The 18,933-nt window shown below is 54.1% G+C and overlaps 1 protein-coding gene across 1 annotated transcript in view; it reads right to left on the bottom strand.

The window, feature by feature from the left end:
• Mgat5b (alpha-1,6-mannosylglycoprotein 6-beta-N-acetylglucosaminyltransferase B) overlaps positions 1-18,073 on the bottom strand; it is a 43,808-nt gene extending 25,735 nt beyond the window's left edge. Inside the window, exons 1-5 of the mRNA XM_090350392.1 lie at positions 17,661-18,073; positions 13,963-14,075; positions 7,857-8,001; positions 1,555-1,670; positions 904-977 (exon numbers count right to left, since the gene is read on the bottom strand). Coding sequence (XP_090206518.1) covers positions 904-977; positions 1,555-1,670; positions 7,857-8,001; positions 13,963-14,075; positions 17,661-17,728 — 516 coding nt within the window. The 5' untranslated portion in view covers positions 17,729-18,073. The remainder of the gene's footprint in view (positions 1-903; positions 978-1,554; positions 1,671-7,856; positions 8,002-13,962; positions 14,076-17,660) is intronic.
• Between the last annotated feature and the right edge of the window lie 860 nt (positions 18,074-18,933).

The following is an 18,933-nucleotide window of genomic DNA, read 5'->3' as shown; positions in this document are numbered from 1 at the left end:
GAAGGCAGAGCAGGGAGGCTGAGCCAGGAAGTGGGTACAAGGACCCCAGAGAAGGCAAGGGCAGGAAGACTATTCCTGGCCCTGCAGGGGCACCTGAGGCCCAAGTCCTCAGGTGGGGTAGGAGGAGCGGCAGGTGCAATGTCTGCCTGGTCTTTTATTCCTCATCCCATCATCTTGAAAGCCCAGGTCATGGGAGTCTCCAAAGAGGCTGGGACTGGGCCCTGGATGCCAGCCCCTCTACAGTGGTCCCCGAGGAGGGGGCTGCCAGCACCACGGCCCACGAGCTCCAGGCTGGGGAGCAGTGATGAGCTGGTTTGTTGTATGGACAGACTTTATGCACTGGAAATGGCACTGGAGGGAGGGTGGGGCTGGAGGTCCAGTTGTGGCACGTGGACAGTATGGCCAAGGCCCACTCCTGACCTGAATGTGTGGGGACTTGGGCTGCTGGGGTGGCAGCATACTGAATATTGAGTAACTCATTCAACCAGGTGTTATAATCCTAGCTACATAGGAGACTGAGATCTGAGGATCATAGTTCCACACTAGCCAATGCTGACAAATCTGAGAGACTCTTATCTCCAATTAAGCAGCAAAAAAGCCAGAAGTAGAGCTGTGGCTCAAGTGGTAGTGCCAGCCTTGAGTGAAAACACTAAGGGACAACACCCAGACTCCAAGTCACAGGAGGATGGGAAATGATGGCTGGGGAGACACCCCCACCCCCAAAGAGACAGTTCCCTGAGGTCCGCCTCCACAGTCAGTGCCTATGCTGAAGTTTCCAGGCTTGGCAGAGACCCGGGGCTGAGGACAGCCCAGCCAGGGTTTAGTCCAGAAACTGTTATGGTCCAGCCCTGAGGCAGGACCACCCCCTACCCCCTGTAGCTCTAGCCTTAGCCCAGGCCTCACCTCCACCTTCCCAGAGCAGTCAGGGAATTTGGGGTCACTGGGTGCCTCGCACTGGTCCTGCCGGCCTTCTGACACTGTAGAGAGAAGTCAGCTTGGTCAGACGGGAGCCATGGAGGGACTGGGAGAGGGAACAATGATGGGTGCTGAAATGGTAGCTCCTCTCATACTCCCTGCCTTTTATTGTGTGTGTGTGGGGGGGACGGGATTGTTATTGTGAGGCTTGAACTCAGGGGCCTGGGTGCTGTCCCTGAGCTCTTCTGTTCAAGGCTAGTGCTCTACCACTTTGAGTCCCAGTGCCACTTCCGGTTTTTTGGTTGTTCATTGGAGATAGGAGTCTCTGGCTTTTCCTTGCCTGGGCTGGGCCCCTAAGAAGCTAGGATTACAGGTGGGAGCCACCAGTGTCTGGCTGCCTCCACACACTTCTTTTCTAAGCCCATCCCGGGGGTCCTCAGGTCTGAGTTGCTTTCCTTCATACCCCCAGTCCCCTCCAGGTTCCAAAACCAGAGACTCAAGAATAGCCTCCAGCCTCCGGACTTCAGGTAGGTCAGGGTGGGGTGGACCCAGTGAGCCTCTATGGGGCCAAGCGCTGCCCAGCCTCCACCTTGCCCAGCACATAGGTCTTGGGGGTCCCGGGGCAGGGGCCTCACGCACCCTTGGTGTGCAGGAGCAGGCTGTGGCGCAGAATCTGGTCCACCTTCACGGCAATGTCAGACACATTCTGGGCGATGGCCTGGATCCGTTCCATGAGGCCGGCCCCAGCAGGCAGCCTGGGGAGAAGCCAGGGGTGAGCCAGGAGCCCTACTGGGTGACCTGGCCAGCGGGAAGGGGGTGGTCAGTCAGCAAAAGCTACAGGATTGGTGGAAGGTGAAGGGGATACTAAAGCCTGCTGGGGTGGAGCTAGGGTTCTAGATCCTTTAACCAATGCATATAAGAGGCAGCCATGTCCCATGAGCTGGGCCTGTCCATTCATGTCCACTGCTGTACCGGCATATGTGTCAAAGGCTGGGCCAGGGAATTTGAAGGAATGCCCATTACTTCCAGAACAGGATGATCTAAGACCTCCAGAGGTCCGAGGCTTCTCTCCCAGTCACAGCCAGCTGAGACTTTCTCTCCTATACCCGAGCAGAATGAATTCTACCCACAGCAGCCAGAGGCCTTTGCAAACTACTAAAACTCCAGTCAATCCCTATTGGATTTGTGTGTGTGTGTGTGAGAGAGAGAGAGAGAGAGAGAGTATGTGTGTGTGTGTATGTGTATGTGTGTGTGTGTGTGTGTGTGTGTGTGTGTGTGTGTGTGTGTGTATTAGTACTAGGGCTTGAACCCTAGGCACTATCCCTTAGCTATTTAGATTCAGGCTGGAGCCCTACCACTTGAGCCTTGGTTCCACTTCCAGTTTTGGGGGGGTTTTTTGCTGGTTAAGTAGAGATAAAAGTCTCACAGACTTTTCTGAATTGAGATCCTCAGATCTCAGCCTCCGGCATAGCTGGGATTGTAGGCATGTGCCACCACCAGTGCCCAGTGTTCCTCCATCATCTTCCTGAAGCCCCAGCTTCATTCTGCAGCCGTGCTCATGGTTAAAAAAAATCAGGGAGATGCCCTTGACTGTCCATGTTACTCAGAGATCTATTTAGTGGACAGACTGAAGGACAGTTTCCAAGTCACACTTGTGTGACTTTGGGCCAATTAAATGGCCTCTCTCAGCTCAGGTTTCAACTCCTGAAGAATTAGAAATCAGCTAAGCATGGGTGGCTTACACCTGTAGTCTTAGCTACTCAGAAGGCTGAGATATAAGGATCACAGTTCAAAGCCAGCCTGGACAGGAAAGTCTAAGAGACTCTTATCTCCAATTAATCACTAGAAAATGGAAGTGGGGCTATAGCTCAAGTGGTAGAGCATTAGCCTTGAACAAAATAGCTTAAGGACAGCATCTAGCCCTCAATTCAAGCTTCACAATCACAGCAAAAGAATTCAAGTTGCCATAAGGATTAATTATGAGATTAAATGTGGAGATGTCAGTATACAGCAAGTGCTTAATAAATGCTTAAATGGTTTTTTTTTAGGGGGGGGTTCCTCCAAACTTTGCGGAGTCAGCAATCTTCCTACAATAGGCTCTCCCCCCCATCCCCACCCCCCGCTGACCCCGCATAAAACATTTGCTAGCACAGGCTTTAAATAGTATAGACAGCATCTGTGTGATTTAACAAGTTCAACTAGTTTGAAACAGAATTATTGTTATTATACTAGACTTCCCATGTGTATAGCACTTCCTGTTTTCAAATAGTATACAATTAAGCTTCTTGCCCTTAGAAATCTTTCTATAAATGACAACAAAAGTAGGTGCCTTGGGCTGGGTGTGAGCATGTACACCTGTAACCCCAGCCACTCAGAAGGCGGAGACAGGGTCATGGCTCAAAGCTTGTCCAAAGTTAGTCTGAGATGCTATTTGAAAACTAAACTAAACGCAAATGATTTGAGATGTGATTTGAGTGGAAGCGCCCAGATGGACAAAGAAAGCCAGAGGGGCACAGCTGCCTAGCGCCGATGGGGACAGGACAGCCAGAGCCACAAGGATGACTTTTCTCAAATCTTTTAGCGGCCTATAGAGATGTTTGAGTTTCTTTAAAAAAAAAAAAATCAGAGGACAAAAACTTGCTGATGAGCCAGGTACTGGCGACTCAACATGTTATTCTAGCAACTGAGGAAGCTGAGAGCTAAGGATCAAGGTTCAAAAACAGCCTGGATGGGGCCAGGAGTTTGGCCTAGTGGTAGAGTTCTTGCCTAGCGTGTACAAAGACCCAGGTTTGAATCCTGGGTACCACATACATAGAAAAAGCCAGAAGTGGTGCTGTGGCTCAAGTGGTAGAGCTTAGCCTTGAGAAAGCCCAAGGACAGTGCTCAGGCCCTGAGTTCAAGCCCCAGGACTAGCAAAAACAACAACAACAAAACAGCCTGGGATTAGATTCTCTGGGAGAATCTAATCTTCAATTTACCACAAAAAGCAATATGCAGAGCTGTGGCTCAAGTGGTAGAGTGCTAGCTTTGAGCAAAAAAAACCAAAAAAAAAAAAAAAAAAAAAGCCCAAGGACAATGCCCAGGCTGAGTTCAAGTTCCAGGACTGGCAAAAACAACAAAAAAAAGCTAGACTAAGAATGATTGTCTGGGAAGTGGTAGGGCTGAGGTAAAGGGACATGTCGAAACGAAAGTTAATTAGCACACATGGCACACAGGCGGATATCTTAAATTGAAACCCTTTGAACAAGCATTTGAAGATAATGAAAATTAAAATGCCAATTAATGCTACTAAAAAGTGTTTTAAAAACTAACATGTTCAGAACAACAACAACAAAAAAAACCCAAACCCAAACCAGCTTATCTTCTCCCTAGCTGCACCCCATAATGACTACACCCCACACTGGCTGCATTCCCCAGCAGAGCTGCCATCCACCTGCCTAAGCTCTGGGATACTATGACCTAGAGGCTCCCAAACTGTTCTGGAAGGAAGTCAGGCTGTCTTCCTAAGTTGGGCTCCGGGGTGCTGCAATTGCTTAGCCTAAGACTGGGGCTCAGATGCAGAGAAACAGCACTATCTCCAACCAGTTCAGTCTTCCCAGGACACAGAATGGAAAACTGAGGCCCAGCTTGTGGGGTGTGTAGTTGGCTAGAAACCCATATAGAGTCTAACTTCTTTTTTTCCTTCTTTGTTTTTTTGGTTCTTTTTGGGGGGGTCGGTCCTGGGACTTGAACTCTGGCCCTGGGCACTGTCCCTGGGCTCTTTAGCTCAAGGATACCGCCCTACCCCTTAAGCCACAGCACCACTGTCAGTTTTCTAGTGGTTAATTGGAGATAAGAGTCTCAAGGTCTTTAGTGCCTGGGCTGGCTTTGAACCTCCATCCTCACATCCCAGCCTCCTGGGGAGCTAGGACGACAGGCGTGCGCCACAGAGCCCGGCTGAGTCTAAGTTCTTCATTTGCAGACCTTCAGACCTGCACTTCACAGAATGCCCCCAAGGGCCTGTCCCTGCTCCCTTTCCTCCTCCTCAGTCCCTTTCTCCCTCCCTCAAGTGGAGAGTGCTTACACCAGCCTGTGGTGTTCCTGGAGCCTGGAATACAACCACGTCCCCGTGCACGTATGCTCCCAACAGAGCGCCAGGCAGTAAGTGTGTAAGGAGTCAGCGCACAGCCTGTATGATGGTGGTAAGGAGAGGTCTAGAGGGGACATTTAAGGAAGTGGGTACATTTTAAATAAGGTCTGGTCAGGAAAGGCCTGACTAGGTTCCATCTGAGCAAAATTTGGGAAAAGGGGAAAAAACTGGCTCTTTCACCTATCCATATGCAGGATAAGATCATTCTAAGCAAAGAGAGGAGCCAGTGCTAAGGCCCTGTGGTCAGCAGGAAACCATGCTGCTCCAAATACACCAGGGAGGCAGGAATAAAAAGGAAACACCACTCAGGTTGGAGTCACCAGGACTCTGGCTCTTACCTAAATGAAAGAGGGGGAGAAGGGGCAGGGTGAGGATGAGAAGAGGAATTTGACCTAATTACTGTTTTAACAAGATGCTGCCCACTACTGCAGTGGGAAGAGATGGAACAGGTGAGATGTCTGGGGAGAACTTGCTGGTGCAGGGGGTGTAGGTGAGAGAGAAGGGTGAGGAGGGCTGGGGACAGGGCAGGGAACAATGGCGCACCCTGGCTGTGTCAAGGGGGGAGGGCTCCATGTCTGAGGCATGCATTTAAACCATGAGTTCAAGGCCCTACCCTGGCTTGAGATATGAACTGGGCATCCCGGGGCAAGGGGTAGGGGTGAAGCTGTCACAGTTCACTGTCCAGGCCTTCAAGTCACTGAGCACTGAAGGACCCTCCTTCTACCCCAGCCACACACCGGGCCTGCCTGCCAGAGACTGCTCCCAACCTCCACCCCAGCTTGCTGGAGGTGCAGCCCAGACTCGCCCCCTCAGTGTGGCCCTTCTCTGTGTCCTCCAGCTGGGCAGAGACAAGTGAGCATGAGCACAGCTGGCCTCTGCCCAGAAGCCGCATGGAAAAGTCAGAGATTATTCCTATTTGTTTGGAGAATACGCAGTGGCAGGCTGCTCACCACAAATCCGCCTCCCTAATGAGCTCTGCCTCGGCCAAAATAGCAGAAATGCTTTCTCCCAAGGATCCACCAGCCTCGGTGAAGGTGGCGGCGTGGAAGCTTCCAGAAAGGCAGATGAGGAAGATGAAGGTTCTTCCCCCTCCTCTGCCACAGAGGGGAGCCCAAGGCTGGCAGCAGAATGGGTTAGCAAAGCACAGGATGCTGGCTCTGGACTGGGCCCCATGGGTGCGACCAATACCACCCCCCCATGCTGTGTCCCTGGTGGCTGGGCCTGTGTCCCGTGTCTCAGATGGGCTCCGTGGGTCCTGCTGCTCTGTTGGCATTCCCCAGGATGCAGCCTTCTCCCTTCAGAGCCCAGCCTCAGCTTCCCCTGGAGATGAAGAGGGCGAGGGAGGGACAGGCCTGGAGTGCAAGCAGACCCTCCAACCCGCCCAGCCACACAGCAGGGGGAAGGAGAGCAGAGACCCTGTGGTTAGAGGTGGCCAGGCCGTGGGGCGGGGAGGAGACAGGGCTGGGAGTGAGGGGACACAGGGACAGACTGCACACACAGAAGAGAAAACATGTGTGTGTGTGTGTGTGTGTATGTGTGTGTTGTATGTGTGGTGTGTGGTGTGTGTGTATGTATGTGTGTGTGTGGTGTGTGTGTGGTGTGTGTGTGTGTGGTGTGTGGTGTGTGTAGTGTGTGGTGTGTGTGTGGTGTGTGGTGTGTGTAGTGTGTGGTGTGTGTGTGGTGTGTGGTGTGTGTGTATGAATGTGTATGTGTGTGGTGTGTGTGTATGTGTGTGGGGGTGGGGGTGTGTGGTGTGTGTGTGTGGTGTGTGGTATATGTGTGTGTGTGTGTGGTGTGTGTGGTGTGTGTCTGTGTGGTGTGTGGTGTGTGTGTGGTGTGTGGTGTGTGGTGTGTGTGTATGTGTGTGGGGGGTGTGTGTGTGTGGTGTGTGTGTGGTGCGTGTGTGGTGCGTGTGTGTGTGTGTGTGGTATATGTGTGTGGTGTGTGTGTGGTGTGTGGTGTGAGTGTGGTGTGTGTGGGGGTGTGTTGTGGTGTGTGGTGTGTGGTGTGTGTGTATGTGTGTGGGGGTGTGTGTGTGTGGTGTGTGTGTGTGGTGTGTGGTGTGTGTGTGGTGTGTGTGTGTGTGGTGTGTGTGGTATATGTGTATGGTGTGTGTGTGGTGTGTGGTGTGTGTGGGGGTGTGTTGTGGTATGTGTGTGTGTATGTATGTGTGTGGTGTGTGGTGTGTGTGTGTGTGTGTGGTGTGTGTGGTGTGTGTGTGTGTGTGGTGTGTGTGGTATATGTGTATGGTGTGTGTGTGGTGTGTGGTGTGTGTGGGGGTGTGTTGTGGTGTGTGGTGTATGTGTGTGTGTGTGGTGTGTGGTGTGTTATGGTGTGTGGTGTATGTGTGGTGTCTGTGTGGTGTGTGGTGTGTGTGTGGTGTGTGGTGTGTTGTGGTGTGTGGTGTGTGTGTGGTGTGTGTGTATGTGTATGTGTGTATGTGGTGTGTGTTGTGTGTGTATGTGTATGTGTATGTGTGTGTGGTGTGTAGTGTGTGTGTGGTGTGTGTGTATGTGTATGTGTGTGTGTGGTGTGTGTTGTGTGTGTGGTGTGTGTGTATGTGTATGTGTATGTGTGTGTGGTGTGTAGTGTGTGTGTGGTGTGTGTGTATGTGTATGTGTGTGTGTGTGTGTGGTGTGTGTGTGGTGTGTGTGTGGTGTGTGTGTATGTGTATGTGTGTGTGTGTGGTGTGTGTGTATGTGTGTGTGTGTGTGTGGTGTGTGTGTGTGTGTGTGGTGTGTGTGTATGTGTATGTGTGTGTGTGGTGTGTGTGTGTGTGGTGTGTGTGGTGTGTGTGTCTGTGTGTCCTCACCTGTCCGCAGCTGCGCATGTGCCGCCAGCTCGGTGCGGCTCGCTGCCGTTCCCCAGCCGGGCCAGCGCGTCCATGCGCCGCGCCATCAGCTCCAACAGGTCGCTCATCTTGCGGAGGACGCCGCGGGACTCAGGGCCACCTGGCACTGTGGACACAGCGTGGCACAGTCAGGCGTGGCCCCCAGCCCCACTTTTGTCTTCCTCGGCCTCCCCAGGGATGGGGCGAGCACCTGTGTCCCCCAGCACCTCCAGGGCGGAGCCCGCTCTGCAGCAGCAGACACCAGGCCAGCCCTGCTGCCTGCCTGCTGCGCAGCCCTGGGAACTCTGGCCACCTTTCTGGGCCCAGGTTTCATTTGCTGAAAACAGAACAGTGGGCTTAATGGCTGAAGGCCCCCTTCCCCCTCCCTTCTTCCATCCTTCCTTCCTGAAGCCTCTCCTTCTCTTTCTCCTTCCTTCCTTCCTTCCTTCCTTCCTGTTTCCTTCCCTCCCTCCATTCCTTCTTTCCTTCCTTGCAGTACTGGGATTTAAGTTCAAGGTCATGCACTTGCTAGGCAGGGGCTCTGCCCCTGAACCATACTACCAACTTTAGTTTTGCTGTAGTTCTTTTTTTTTCTTTTTGCTGGTCCTGGGGCCTGAACTCAGGGAACAGTCAGTCCCTGAGCTCCTTCGCTCAAGGCTAGCACTGTACCAGCTGAGCCCGTTCTACCTCTGGGTTTTTTTCTGTGATTAGAGATAATTGTCTCACAAACTTTCCTGCCTGAGCTGGCTCTGAACCACAATTTTCAGATCCCAGCCTCCTGAGTAGCTCACAGGTATGGGCCAATAGCACTTAGTTGATTTAGTGTTTTTGTTTCTGTAAATAGGTTTACATTTTTACCCGGACTGTCTTAGACTGCAATCATTCTGTGTGCTTTCTACTTACCTGGACTTATAGGCCTCATTATTGTGCTTAGTTTGTTGAGCTGAGGTTCTCCCTAATTTATTTGCCCAATCCTTCTTACTTTTGTCTCTTAAGTAGCTGGCATTACAGAAACATGCTACCACACGTGGTTGAGACCAAAGTTTCTAAAAGTATGGTCCGTTATGGTTCTCTGGCAACTAAACTCCCAGCCAGGCTGTTAGCATTCAGATCCTCAGTCCTCAGCTTAAATTTGCTGATTTCAAACACTGTGATTTGGGGCCCCTGGGGTCTGAGAGTTGTCTGCCCCCATGCAAGTCCTATGCCCAGTAGAGGAATCTGTGTTCTACGAGTCAGAGCCTGTTGATTCTCTCCCCCACCACTTCTACCAGCTGTGAATCCTGCCCCTTCCCCCCACCCAGTCCTCATCCTGTTCCTCCAGACCATTCTGTAGAAAATCTTGAATGTAAATAGGAGGATCGAGGTCCAAACTATCCAGAGCAAAAATCAAAACCCCATCTCAAAAACAACAGAGCAGAGGAGGGCTGGGGTGTGCTGGAGTGCTTGCCTAGCAAGTGCAAGCTCTAGATCCTGAGTTCAAACCCTAGAACTACCAAATGAAGGAAGGAAGGAAGGGAAAGGAAAGGAAGGAAAGAGGAGGGAAAGAAAGGGAGGCATCAGAGCACCCTGGCAGGCTTCAGAGGACAAACAAGGCTGGAGCATGGATAACTGAGCCCTCACCTGTCTCTGTTCTGCTGCCACCAAACCCCGCATCAGACCCTGTGGAATTTAAGCCATTGCTATTGTCCTGGCTCAAGGCCAGGACACCTGGCCCACCTGCAGCCAACACCTGCCAGGCGGCAGGAGAGAAGTTACTGGATCGGAGTGGGGGAAGAGGAGAAGGGCAGGTTGAGGGGGAGGGTTGAAAGCATTAGGAGTCACCAGGGCTGTCCCTGACATCAGATGCTGGCTTCTCCACCTCCACCTCTTCAGGGCCACCACCGCCTCCACCAGCTTCTCTGTACCCATGTGGACACAAGACACCACCTGGCTTTGCTCCCCTGCCAGCTAAGCCTTCCCAAGGCCAGAGGAAGGCTGCGAGGAGCCTGGCACGATTCCAGCTGAGCATCAGCTCCTAGCCAAAGTGAGCTTGGCCCTCCTTAAAGGGACGGGAGGACAACAGGTATGGATGTGGGCAGGCGAGGACTAGAAAGGGAGAGAACCTGTTACTCAAGAAGGCCGCCAAGATACAGGGTGGAGCTGGGGGCTGGGAGCATGTAAGGCCAGGCATGGCAGTGCACAGCTGGAAGCCTAGCTGCTCCGGAGGTGAAGACATAAGGGACTGGAATATAAGATCAGCAGAAGGAAAGTTCCTCATTCTATCCTTCCTAACGAAAGTAAAAAGGGCCGAAGGTGTGGCTCAAGTGGCACCCGGTGCTTGCCTAGAAATCGAGAAGCCCTGAATTCAAACCCAAGGGAGAAAGGGAAGAAGGAAAGGAGGGAGAAAAGATCCTGTTTCTATACTCCTAAATAGCAGAAGCAGGCAAGCCCCTTTCCCACCTTCCCCACCCAGAACATTAAGTGGATCTGAATCCACGGGGCCAGGAAATCCCACTGTTGTGCAATTATCTTAAGTAAAGCAAATTTGGGGTCTCTCCAGCCACCTGCCCCTCTCCATCTCCCTGAAATCCGGTGCTCGATCAAGCAAAACAGAAAGGGCCCATAGTACTGTGTCCCCAGAGAGGTGCAAGTGGCTTGGGGCCATGCCGACCTCTCTCCAGTCGCTCTCCAAGCCCAGGCCAAACATCCTGTTTCCCCTCACACCTGCACCAGTCCTAGGACTTCACCTGAACAGGCTCCCCCACCCTCTCAGATCCATTGCCCAGGCTGCAAAATAGCCAATGGTCCAGCAGTGGTGAGAACTGGCCTGGAGCTAAGGGGACCCCAGAGCCAGCAGGATGACAAAGGCTTTGAGAAGATACCCTCCTGCTAACTCAGTTTCTCTCTTCATGGAAATAGAGATGCTGGACCCACTGAGCTCTGAGATTCAATCACCCCAGCCCATTTCTGCAACTCCCCCAACTGCCCTGGAGAGCAAGGTACGCGGGGAAAGAAAAGAATGGGTCCTCTGCCAGACATGGTGACTCACATTTGTAATGGCAGCTATTCAGGAGACTAAGATCTGAGGATCACAGTTCAAAGTCGGGCAGAGCAAGAAAGTGTGTGACACTTATGTCCAATTACCCAAAAAACAGCTGAAAGAGGAGCTGTGTTTCAAGTGGCCCTCTGCACAATGTGGCTGCCATGGCAGCCCCAGATCCAGGGGAAGCTGCAGTTTTGAGCTCTGGATGGTGGAGGAGATCTGGGCAGGTCCAGATCTCCTAGTTCTGATCCCGCCACCCATGGGCAGCTCAGAAAAAAAAGGCTCAGAGCCATCCAAAAAAAGCCTAAAGCAGCCAGCAGCGCTTCAATTCCTGGCCAGGGCCAGAGCGGTCCAACAGGACCAACAAGCAGACATGGGCAGCTTGATGCAAGGGCCTCAGTCCTTCAGCCCTCCAGTCCTCTCCCCGGAGAAGTTCCTGGTTGCTATTCCAAGACAAGACAGAGAGCTGGGGTGAGCCAGGAACTGAGATTATGAGCTCCAACCAGCTAAAGCAACTTTGCAGACAGGAAGGAGACAGGGGAGGGCAGCTGCAAGAAGGAAGAAGTTAGACTTTTTTCTTTAAATTCTTGTTCACTTTCCTGATTCTTAAAATGTGCAGGCTAGTGCACATTACCAAAAAGCATAAACAAGCCCAGAGCCTGGATGCCAGTGGCTCATGTCAGTAATCTTTTTTTTTTTTTTGGTCAGTGTGGGACTTGAACTCTGGGCCTGGGAGCTGTCCTTGAACTCTTCAACTCAAGGCTTCCATCCTACCCCTTGTGCCCCAGTGCCACTTCCTCATGTCAATAATTTTATCTACTCAAGAGACTGAACTGTTAGGATCCAGAATCAAAGCCAGCCTGGACAGCAAAATCAACGAGACTTATCTCGATTAGCCAGTAGTGGAGCTATGGCTCAAGTGTAGAGTACAAGCCTTGAGCAGAAAATCTAAGGAGAAGCACCTAGACCCTGAGCTTAAGCGTAGAGACTGGAGCACGAGCACATGCACGTACGTACACACACACACACACACACACACACACACACACACACACACACACACACCCCTCCACTCTAACAACATGACCTTGTCTGTTCAAAAAGATCTGGGACTTGGGCTGCTCCTCCTGGCCCACTCCAGGTTAGCCTGACTCAGTACCAGGACCAACCCTGCCAGGACAGGTCAGGGGCCTTGGTGGGAAGGGGCAGATGTCTTGGCCCCCAGCCATCCCAGGGAGATGGGCAGGAGAGCTGCAGTCCAGCACAAGCCCCTCTCCCCTCCCACGGTAATCTTGCTTCTCAGACCCCTGACCTTTCTGGAAGTGCAGATTCCTGGGGGTCGCAGTCCCCCTACCAGGCATATCCCCTTCCAGGGGTAAAACGGGGGAGCCTGAGCATCTGCACCTGGCTTCCCCACCTATCCATCCCCCAATCCCAATTGCTTTCCCCCTCTCAGCCTCTACTATCCAGCATCCATTTGCTCCTCCACCAGCTCAGTGTCATTTCCCATCACACCGCCCTGTGGGCTCAGCACAGCCCTGAGTGTGTGTGGAGACCTCATTCTGCCAGGCACTCTTGGGGACTTAACCCCTGCTCCCAGGAGCTACAGGGGAGCTTGTTACCATCTCCCTCTCCTGAGGAGAAGGTACATGCTCAAAGACTGAGCAACGTGTGCCAGGAAAGAGATGGGATCCATTCACTGACACTCAGCTTGAATGACTAACAAGTGTGAGATCTTTCTAGGAGCTTCTGCCTGTGCCAGGCTGAAGGAATGAATGGATAATAATGATCCCATGTGCCACTCACTGCGCCCACTCCAGACCACAGTCTGGGCTATTGGGGACTTGTCCATGGCACATTGCTGGGAGCAGGGCAGCCAGGCAGGTGTGTCCAGCAAATAGGACGAGGGAGACATGGAAGAGAGAAGTCCCCAGGGAGGAAGGGACATCTCTGGAATGGGGATCTGCTATGAGTTTTGTATGTGAGACCCACCATTCAATCCAACTCTGAGAAGTGTTTTTTTTTTTTTTTTTGCCAGTCCTGGGCTTGGGCTCAGGGCCTGAGCACTGTCCTTGGACTTTCTCAAGGCTAGAGCTCTACCACTTGAGCCTCAGCACCACTCCTGGCTTTTTTCTATGTATGTGGTACTGAAGAGTGGACCTCGGGTCTTCGTTCATGCTAGACAAACAATCTATCACTAGGCCAAACTCCCGGCCCAGAAGTGGGGTTTTTTTGTTTTTGTTTTTAACATGTGTGTGCCAGCACTGGGGCTTGAACTCAGGACCTGGGTACTCTTACCTAGCTTTGCTCAAGGCAAGTGTTCTACTACTTGAGTCACACCTCCATTTCCATTTTGTTGCTTAATTGGGTAGGATTGAAACTATGCTCCTCTGATCTCAGCCTCCTGAGGAGCTGGGATTACAGGGCATGTGCCACTGAAAGGGACTTGACTTTTCTCTCTGTGGCTGACTGAAGTGACTAATCAATGTTGCACAATGAGTACGGCATGAACCAAGATGCAAACCCCAGGCTGATCCCTAAAACTCTGCTCTGAACCCCCACAGCCTGGCTGGTCCTCAAAACCCTGCTCTGAACCCCCACACCATGCCTTGTAAGCAGCATGTGTGCAGGGAACAAAGAGATCTATGCCCCTAAACTCAGTGAGACCTATGAGCCTTGGGCCAGTGCCGTCCCTCACTGCCTGGGCCTGGGCCAAAGACACAGAATCTATACATTTCCAAGAGAGGGTGCATCACCATCCCTGCTACCCCAACTAGAGGACTACTACAACCCAAGGCACGCCTGGAGGCTACACCAGTAGAGCAAGCCATGCCAGCAAGTACAATGCACTGAGTTCAAACCCCAGTATCACTAACACATAGACAAACCTCTCCCATCCCCTGGGAGAGCCTGGATGAAAGTCCGGTTGCACAAACAGTCATAGAGGCCTCCCTTCTCGGCCATTCACCTGTGGGTAACCAGGAAGCCTGGGATAGGGCCCCAGAATGCCCCCAGGGCTGAGCTGAAGACACCCCACCCCAGCTTGTAAACTCCTGCTTGTAGTACCTTCTGTGCGAATGGTGAAGGGAGAGTCTCCCAGGCGCCTAGTAGAGAACTGGCCTCCCAGAGATGTCATCAGGAAGCAGAGCGTGAAGAACCCAATGCCCAGGACAAAGAGCCTGCAGGAGGAACAGGGCAGGTCAGCCAGGCAGATGGCAACATGCCACCTCTCCCCCCCAAGCCTGCACCCAGGAAGAGCCCAGTAGTATCTGGCATGAAGCTGGGCACTGGTGGCTCACGCCTGTTATCCTAGCTACTGAGGAGGCTGAGATCTAAGGATCATGGTTTGAAGCCAGCCCAGACAGGAAAGCCCATGAGACTCTTATCTCTAATTAACTAATAAAAAACCAGGAGTGGAGCAGTGGCTCAAGTGGTAGAGTGCCAGCATTGAGAAAGAAAAAAACAGAACTAAGCCAGACTGTGAGGTCTTGACTTCAAGCCCCAGTATATATATATATGTATATATATATATATATATATATATATATATATATATATACATATATATATATACACACACACACACACACACAGGAGCAGGAAGTGGAACTTGGGTTCAGGGAGGCTCCCACCTCCATACGACAGAGACAGTAAGCTACAGAGGAAAATCTGAACATGAACCAGCCTCAAGACGGTTCTCCTAGCATGGCTCATGAGAATTATCAGAGAGGCAAATTCTGGTACCCCATCCCGAGCCAGGCGCAGGGAGGGCACAGGCATTGTTTTAACAAGCTCTCCTGTTGATTGCACTACATGCTAAAGTAGGAGACACAACAGCAGGGCCTGGTACCAGCTGGAGAGCAAGAAACCCATCCAGCCAAGACCCACCTGGCCCACATCAATCACCGGAGCCACCCCGGGCACCATGTACACAGCCTGCTGTAACCATCCATCACTCTCTCACTGTAACCTTTCCTCATCTGTGCACTCAGGGGGTGTCATGTACCCCGGCATGACTGGAAAACCCTGCTGAGCCCTCCCTCTCCCCAACAACAGGGACTCCAGCATGTTCACAACTGGGCACAGAGGGCCATACAGGTGTGCACACTGGCCTTCCACACCAGTACTGGGGCTTGAACTCAGGGCCTGGATGCTGGCCCTTAGTTTTGTCACTCAAGGCTAGGGTTCTACCTCCACTTGTGGCTTTTTTTCTTCCTGGTTAACTGGAGGTAAGAGTCTACCAGACTTCCCTGCCTAGGCTGGTTCTGAACTGCTATCCTCAGATCTCAGCACCCTGAGTCTCGAGGATTACTAGTGTGAGCTGCCAGGACTTGACCACCACCGCCATCCATTATCTACCAAGTACCTAGCACTGTGGTACCTGAGGGTATGGGGTAAGGGGAGCAGGGAATGAGCCCAGAAACCCCCTCCAGTCCAGTCCCAGGCTTCTCCAGCCTAAATGCTCAACCCAGGACCCCATCCAGCACAGAGCCAGGGCAGGTGAGAGTGACAGATGATCTCACACCTCACACCCATCAAAGGACATGATAAGGTGCCAGAGCTGAGAGAGGCCACCCCCACTCCCTCCCACAGGGGTGAGAGCCCCCAAATCATGCCAAGGATTTCCAGCAGCCCCACCCCCACTCTGTCCCCAACACTACACTTATAGGTATCTTTATGCAAGACTTGCTTTATGCATTTTAATCTTCATTATTTGAAACTGGCAGAGCAGTATTTAATTAAAATTTAGCCCATTAAAGAAAACACATAATTGCAGAAGAAAATAACAAGCACAACAAAATTTCCAGTCTATATTTAAAAGGAGCCATTAGGGTAAGTTAGACAGGGAATGGCAGGACCAGAACAGAGTATCTATCCTCAGCTCCCCTGGGAAAGGAACTTCTGCACTCAGGACCCTAAGGAGACAAGACATGGTGGGACACTTCCCCTCACCTCAGAGGACCCCCTCTCTGAATTCCTTCATGCCGGGGGGCAGGGCTCAGACCCAAAGGTCCCCCACAAACTGAATCAGGGTGGTTCTCGGGCCACAGCCAGAGCAGCCTGCAGGAAGGGGCTGTCACCCACCATGGAGATCCCTAGGGACACAGCTTTTGTCCTCTCAGCCTGGGGACTAGAATGGATGTCCCCAGCCCCCACCCTTTCTCCAACAATGTCTACAGGAAGGATGTCTAAACCTTGAGCCCTAGCCCCTTAAGCCCAATTTCTTTCCTTTGCCCAGGGATCAGAACCCCCTCCCCCTTTGTTTTTAGGGGACTCAAGTAAGAGTCACCCTCAAGTAAGAGTCATGGATGGACTCACCCATCCATGCATCCACCCACCCCAAGGCCACCCATGGGATAAAGGCCCTGCCACAGGAGCTCCAGGAAAACCCAGAGTGACAGCAACCCCAGCTGGCTCTAGAGAAGAAACAAGTTGGGGTGATGTCATCCAAGGCCTGGAAGGGTACTTGAAGACTGCGCTGGTGGGCTGGGAGACCCTGCTGGTCTAGAGAGACCTTGAGATGAAATTACACAACTAGAGGGGAGCATGCACCCCACCCCAGTCTTCAGAACAGGGCAGAAGGAAACCAGCCGCTGGGCCTGAGCGCTGTCCGAGGTGCTGGAGGATGGCCACTTCTAATGGTGCCAGAAAAAGTGCAGCCCACGGCCAGCTGCCTGTGTCCTCCATGTGAGTGGAATGGGGTGGAGTCAGGACTGCCCTTGGTGTCCCAGGGAGACCTAGGGGTCAAGGATTTCCCTGGAGGAACAAGGCTCTTCCGGGGGTGCCAAGCTTGGACTGGGGATCCCTCAAAGCCCTCTAGGCTGGGCACGCTCCTACAAGCCGACCCAGGAAGTCTGGGAGGCTACCAGAATAGTCCCTCGCCCCTTTGGACTGGGGTAGGCCACCAGAAATGGCCTGGGTTGAGGTCTAAACCCGTTTTTCCCTCCAGCAGCCCAACACTGGGGCACATGGCCAGCCGGCCAGCTCCGGCGCCTGGACCCCACCTGTGGCCCTGTTCCTGGTTCCGCCCCCCTCCGTCTCTTCCCCATCCTCGGGCCTGCTGGACACCAGCACCCCCTTCCCAGCTTAGGCTGCAGACTGGGCTCTACAGACTCGAGGGGGGCCCTGGGTGGAACCAGCTGATCAGGGTGTCCCCCACAGCCAAAGCCCCTCCTGGCCCCAGAGCACAAGGTTCATGTGTGAGGGGGATTGAAGGGGGGTGTCCCTCACCTCCCTCGGCCCTCCACGCGCCTGCTGTGCCTGACCCGCCTCTTCAAGACTCACAGTCTGGCGAGTCCCCGGCCTGAGGGGATCCTCACCCCACTTGCAGGGCCCTTCCCGTGGGAGACTGGTCTGTGCGGGGCCAAGGGGAAGAGAGCCAAGCCGAGGGCGGGGGAAGGGGTCGGGCTAGGCAGAGGGGATGGCGGACCTGGGGCCTCCAGGCGGGGCAGGAGGGGGCGCCGCCCTGGCACCCCGCTATAACTTTGCTGCCCCAATGGGAACCACAGTGAGCTGGAGAGAGGCCCCACGGGGCGGGGCAGGGGTACCCAGGGCACAACCTCGGTCCTTTGGGAACTCCAGTCCCACCTCTGCACCCCAAGTCCGCCCCCAACCGGGGATAGAACTACATGACATTCTTTCCTACCTGAGCCCCCCAACCCAGCACCCACCCGGGGTCCTCTCCGAGGGCAGAGGCCCGAACCTCCAGCCCTGCGGGCGCCCTCGGGGTTAGCCCAGCCGCGCCAGCCCGCGGGGAACTTTACCGAAAGGGTCTCAGGGTGACCAGGCATCTCCTGACCATTATCTTCCCGTCGGGGTGGACGGCGATCATTGTTCCAAACTTGTCTGGCGAGGCCGGACGCCCTGTCCTGGGCCCCACTCCTGCCACCAGCCCGCGGTGGGCCGAGGCCGGGCCGCGCGAGGAGGGGGCGCGGGGCGGGCGCGGGGCTGCTCGGACTCGCCGCGGGGACAGGGGGTGGCGCGGCCTGGCGCCCGGCCCGGCAATCGCCTCGTCTCCGCCCTCCCCGCTTCACATCTTGGGGGTCGGGAGGCGGCGCTCCCCCAGACCGCCGGCCGCGCGTCTGCTTGCTCGGGCTGGCTGGCTAGGCGGGGCGCAGCGGGGGCTCCCCGCGGCGGGCGCCCACATCCCCGGCCCGCGCCCTCGGTACGGGCTAGAGGCGGCCCCGGGCCCTCTCCGCTGCCCCCCGCGCCTCCCGGCCGCGCCAACCGCCGGCGCCGCGCTGCGCGGCGCCCATGGCTCTCACAGAGGCGCCCCGCGCCGCCTCCCCGCGCGCTCCCCCGCCGGCCCGCGCTCCGGGGCCCCGCGTCCGGCCCGGCGCAGCGCTACGCCCGGAGGCGCCGCATTGTTTCCTAGGAGGCGGCGGCCGAGTGGCGGCCCGCGCAGCCGGGAGCAGCCTGGCGCTTTCTCGGCACACCGGCGCCACCTCGTGGCTGAGCCCCGCTCACACTCCCTTCCTTGTGCTGGGCAGGAAGGGGGCGCGGCGCGCGTGGGGGCCGAGGACCCTCTCCCCGGGGCCACGCAGCTTTCTAGGATGCCACCAACTAAGGAGAGTCAAAGGCCGCTTCCGATCCTGCACAGCGCAGAGGGTGTGAGGATCCGGACCAACCCCAGGCTCTGCATCTGCGGCCTGACACCCCGCCCACCCCAGCCCCGACTGCCCTGTCTCAGCTGATCTTCCATCACTGCCCTTCCCGCCTCTTGAGGTGGGGGAGGGGGCTGAGAACTAGTGATACTGAGGCTTACACTCAGGGATTTAGCATTTTCCTTGCAAGGCTGACATTCTACCATTTGAGCCACAGCTCTACTTCCAGCTTTTTTGGTTGGTGGTTAACTGGAGATAGAGCCAGACTTGCTGTCCTGGCTGGCTTCAGATCTTGATCCTCAGGGCTCAGCCTCTTGAGTAGGTAGGGTTACAACCACAGAGCATTTCTGTATGGCTTGCCCCCACCATTCCCCAGTCACCTCAGATTCTGTCTACATAAACCTATGCATGATCCTGTGTGTGTGTGTGTGTG

This window comes from Megascapheus bottae, chromosome 17, assembly GCF_031878675.1.
Source record: "Megascapheus bottae isolate mThoBot1 chromosome 17, mThoBot2.hap1, whole genome shotgun sequence".
NCBI classification, from domain to species: domain Eukaryota; kingdom Metazoa; phylum Chordata; class Mammalia; order Rodentia; family Geomyidae; genus Megascapheus; species Megascapheus bottae.
The sequence above is the reverse complement of the archived record's forward strand: the minus strand, read 5'-3'. Positions and strand labels throughout refer to the sequence as shown.